The sequence below is a fragment of the Pseudomyrmex gracilis genome, unplaced genomic scaffold, assembly GCF_002006095.1.
Source record: "Pseudomyrmex gracilis isolate BER0280 unplaced genomic scaffold, ASM200609v1 scaffold_1609, whole genome shotgun sequence".
NCBI classification, from domain to species: Eukaryota; Metazoa; Arthropoda; class Insecta; order Hymenoptera; family Formicidae; genus Pseudomyrmex; species Pseudomyrmex gracilis.
The window spans coordinates 3,140-8,267 of record NW_018022193.1 but is presented as its reverse complement, the minus strand read 5'-3'; the positions used below and the strand labels follow the sequence as shown (position 1 = coordinate 8,267).

At 39.9% G+C, this 5,128-nt stretch overlaps 1 protein-coding gene across 2 annotated transcripts; it reads right to left on the bottom strand.

Annotated features, from left to right (window-relative positions):
• Positions 1-50: 50 nt before the first annotated feature.
• LOC109862296 lies at positions 51-1,338 on the bottom strand. 2 transcript variants are annotated; one of them, XM_020442303.1, is made up of 6 exons: positions 1,193-1,338; positions 1,010-1,093; positions 830-904; positions 656-715; positions 450-587; positions 51-133 (listed from the first exon to the last, which is right to left on the bottom strand). In XM_020442303.1, the coding sequence occupies exons 1-6, from the start codon at positions 1,303-1,305 to the stop codon at positions 64-66; spliced, it is 540 nt and encodes a 179-aa protein (XP_020297892.1). In that variant the 5' UTR covers positions 1,306-1,338; the 3' UTR covers positions 51-63. The 2 variants fall into 2 exon arrangements, with proteins under 2 accessions (XP_020297892.1, XP_020297893.1); XM_020442304.1 differs by lacking the exon at positions 1,010-1,093.
• Between the last annotated feature and the right edge of the window lie 3,790 nt (positions 1,339-5,128).

Sequence of the window (5,128 nt, the reverse complement as noted above, 5' to 3'; positions counted from 1 at the left end):
TAATTTCACATTTTACACATTTTATTGTAATTTATACATTTTACACATTTTCTTGTTGAATCTTTAAAACAGTTTTAATTTTTTGGAGATTGGGCTTGAATTTTTGATGTCAGTGTCCGTGTCGTCATCATACCTGCATAAAAAAGCGTATAATTAAGAATAGCCCCCATTGCGTGAGGTCTAGCTTGGAAGTCTGCAAAGTTATATATATATACCCAGATAGCCAAATGTAAGCAGTATATACCAGTAATGTGATGCAATAATAATTTGCATTGCGGCGTGAAACATTTATATTCTTTTTTTTTCAGCGTTTTTGTCTACACTAGTTGCAATAACAGATTGTGTTTGAATGCATTCTGGCATAATGTGTTATTGTAGACTTTGCAAAATATGCTCATTCAGTCTTGGTTATCTGGGTATAAAGTCATTTTTATTTTGTAATTACTCACAATGGGATGGAATTCTCTGGTGTACTGTGGGCAAAATTCTGCCGGTTAGGACCATCGTCATTTTCTTTATTGTTATCATCATAGATAATAGAAAGATCGAGCTGATCCAAAGTGGTGTCATCTGACAGATCATCTTCACTAAAAGAGAGAAGATTCAGTACCAGCCAACATAAACAAAAATGTAAGCAGTTAAATCCATCACTTACTTGATGTTTGTCATGGCATCACCTTCACCATGCATATCAGCAGAAAAGTCAGCTAAAGACCTAGGGAAAAATAGACAAATTTTCAGATANCAGAGAAAGAGAGACAGTCTAAATTAAAAACTTACAAGGAAGCATTCACTAAAATTTTTATTTGCCATAAAATAGTGCACTTACATTGAAGAATCTGAATTGATGGTCATNGCATCACTTTCAGCACCATGCACATCAGCTGGAAAGTTAGCTCGAGACCTAGNGAAAACAAATGCATTTTCAGATATTAGAGACAGTCTTATTTGAAAACGTACAAGGGTGCAGTCACTGAAATTCTCATTTGTCATAGAATAGTACACTTACATTGAAGGGTCTGAATTGCTCTTAGTGTTGGTCGTTGCATTACTTTCACCACCATGCACATCGGCTGGAGAGNTAGCTCGAGACCTAAGAAAAATAAATGCATTTTCAGAGGCAGTCTTATTTAAACACTTATGAGTGTATTCACTGAAATTCTCATTAATCATAGATTATTAATACACTTACGTTAAANGCTTTAAATTGCTTTTCTCACATTTTTGTTGTTTTTGTCCTTTTTGATTGACTGTCTTCTTTACTTCCTTAGATTTAGGTGGCCTATTACCAAGGACGTCGTACATTTGTTTGGCCTTATTTCCAAGAAGTTCAAGTAAACCAAAGTAGCTATGGTGCTTGTCCTATTATTTTCCAGGAATTTTTTGTGAGCTTCTTCATCTTCTTCATCTGAGTTTATTTCAGAAAGTGCATCAGAGCCAGCAGCTTGAGCTTTTTTCTTGGCAACTTTCTCAGCACGTTTTTTTATGTTTACTGTCTCTTCGTTAACAATGTGAAGATTAGCTTTAAGCCATGCCTTGAAGTGCTNTGGAACAAAAACATCCTGCTTGTGAGAAATACATTTTGATATAAAGAAATAACAATAAGAGTACTGCCATCTCAGAACTTACTTTCAAGCACAGTTGCATACTGAGGCTCCTTTGGCATTTTCTTGAGACGGGGATCTTTGGGAATTAAGTTCCCATCTTTGTCTTTCTGCTGTCTTGGTTNCCTCTGCCTTATAAATGGGGCATCAGAGCCAAAAATAGCGAGGAGGACATGATGCGCCCAAACTTCCTTACTATTGGCAGCTTTGGCCTGATCCCAATGATCTCTATTGGCAAACACGTTATATCCAAGCCTGACCTGCAAACAACACTAGAAATAGAAAAGAGAGTTTTTATACTAGATGATACTTNAAAATTATATTGAAACTTACAGTAACTTCTGGTAGCGATTCATCAAGAACATTTCTAACATTTTTAGAAGACCCAACATCTGCAGAAGAATGAAAAGATGACTGAGACGATTTGCTAACACTTTCATCATTAGGCAGTGATGATGAATTCACGGATGTTTTACGTNACTGCCAGCAAAAAGAGGGTCACTACGGTCTTCAGGAGCCTTCTCTTCTTCTACAGCCATATCTTGAAAAACACTATGAATACGATTAATCACTGACATTTCTTTCTGTAAGGCATCCATGGCGGTGTCAGCATCCGATGACATATTAACTTCGCTCTGTAATCCAAGATAGACAGCAGAGGATAGACATGGAGGTAGACATAAAGAAGCAAGGAAAATAAGTCTCAAGGCAAGAAATATTTTACCTCATCATTCTGATTGATTTGAAGGTCAATGAGGTCAGTCATTTCTGAAGATGTACATTCAGAGGTTGGAGAGGCCTGCATTTCAATGCTGACAAGCTGATTAGAATTTGTTGCCATTTAAAGATCACTGGCGTTTGAAGGTGGCTGCTTAGCAGATAAAGGGGCTTTTATTTCAATACTATCGTTTTGTCTTTGTTCCTTTGGCATTTCCTGAAAAACAGATGTCGTATTCTTAATAAAGAGAGCACAAAAACGCCACAGGGTGCTACATGGCAGAAGCTATACAATGCTTACCTGATCATCATGATCTGTTGCTAAGATCGTTTCTTCACATTCGGACGAGGAACAGTTGTCATNGTCGATATCACCACCATCACTAGCAAAATCAGGAGAACAGGGCTCCTTCTGACAAACAAACAGAGGATGACACAACATACGAATATACATAACCAGAGCAAGGGAAACCTAATCTCGACTTGGCCACGAGCTTTTACCATGCTACTTTGATACCAATTGACACGTACAAAAGGCATCGAAAAAAAGAAGAAAGAAGAAAATGAACAGAAAAGTATGAGATTTTCAGCGAAGAACTTACCTTATGACACGAACGTGTAAGTCTACTCCATTCTCGACGTTGAGTACGATCCGGTTTGGGGGCTGAGAGATCGTAGCGGTATTTTTTATATCTAGGCAGCATATTTCCTTGCGAAATCATATGACATCAGGCAAACAAACAGAACTCGAAGTAAAAATGCTGTCGGTCTGAATTTGCGCAGCACACAACAAAGAATATCAACGTAAGCTAAGGTTAAGACACCGCCACTGCCTCCTGTACTGCACGATTCAGGACACTCCAGGATGTGTGATGTGATAATATTTTAGCAGGAAACGTCGCACAGTAACTAAATATTCGATACAGTAACTAAATATTCGACGCTTAACGTAAATTTCCAATTTAAAAAAATATGAATTGCACAAAAATTTAGATAAAATTTACCTTTTATTGCATTACCGGAGTCGGCGATCGATTTGGTCTAATTGTATATTGTGCATGAAATAGACCTGACCTCTCTTTTCTGATAATGCACGTTTTTGCGTGTTGGTCTAAATGCGATACAGTTGAGTGAGCTTATAGGCTGCGTTCGGGGAGCACGCTATCAGCACTATTGCGACATTCTATCTTTGTTTTACATCTAATGAGCAATAAAAATAGAATGATGCAACAGCGCTGATAACGCACTCCCCGAACGCAGCCTTGATAGCACAAAGAAGATACGCACACAGGTACTTCATACTGTGTACGTGTGCGCTCGAGAAACTTTGGACATATCTTTTGCCGCTTACGCGTAACTTTGAGTTAAACGTCGTAAACGACGCCAACTCGCACGAGCGAGAGCGAGACAGAAAGTCATATCTCTGTCTCTTTTTACTACCCGATAGTGCCCGAAGTCTCGAGCAGTGTNGACTCTCTAAAATTAAAAAACATAACGTCGATTAGCAGTGACAACCATAAGTTTACTCTATATAACTTCACTTGTTTTTATTACATCTTGTAATAAGAAACAAACCGACTTACCTCCTAGAGCTAGAATAAAAGCGTAAGTGCTGGAAGGTACGCCCGGTGACTTGTATTTAAATGGTTGATCTCTATTGAAATCATTGAGATTGGAAGGTTTGAAATCTTTCATATGGTTCACCGGCACCACGATCCACTTTTGCTCCCGTTTGCTCAATTTCCAAATTGCAGCGAAGGTTGGAGCCATCGCCGATCAGTGATATCAGATTCCAGCAGTTCGGTAGCATGCGATAGCACCGTGATATCAGATTCCGGCGGTTTGATAACATGCGGTAGCATGGATTGGAGGAGATGCGCACACAGTCTTTATACTGTGTGCATGTGCGCTGGAGACTTCGGGTGCAGAGATGCCAGATTGGAGACTCAGTAAGCATGCAACAGCAAGTGGAGGGGATACGCACACAGGCGACAGCCGTGTCCGTGTGGTTGGCCAACCATTGGCCGAAGCGCCGAGCGCACACGGACACGGCTGTCGCCTGTGTGCGTATCCTCTCCACTTGCTGTGCATGCTTACTGAGTCTCCGATCTGGCACCTCTGTTCGGGTGCTGTCGGACAGTAGAAAAAAACAGAAATATAACTTTCTGTCTCGCTTTTGCTAGTGCAAGTTGGCGTCGTTCACGTTACGACGTTCAACTTAGGCTCATTCTATAATAAGATATTAGTTTAGTCGTAAGCTGTATGTCGTAAGAAATGAACCAATCACAGACAAATTACAGAAGAATAACCGATTGTGATTGGTTCATTTCTTACGACTTACAGCTTACGACTAAACTAATATCTTATTGTAGAATGGGCCTTAAAGTAACGCGTAAGCAGCATAAAAAATGACCAGGGACTCTATTCTTGATATAATTGCGTATACAAAAGTCTACAGTACATGTGACATTAACAGTAGAGTTTCGTATACGAATAGGACCTCAGCTCGCTTCCTAACTTTTTTAAATTGTGTTTACTTTTTTTATATATGTTTAGTTAGGAAATTAGCTGGAGACTTTGGACATATCTTTTGCCGCTTACGCGTAACTTTGAGTTAAACGTCGTAAACGACGCCAACTCGCACGAGCGAGAGCGAGACAGAAAGTCATATCTCTGTCTCTTTTTACTACCCGATAGTGCCCGAAGTCTCGAGCAGTGTTGCTAGATCGGGCCGGCCAGCACCAAGAGCACCGAGGTGGTGGGGGCACGCATACAGCGAGAACCGCCGTCCGTGTGCGTGACGTCAC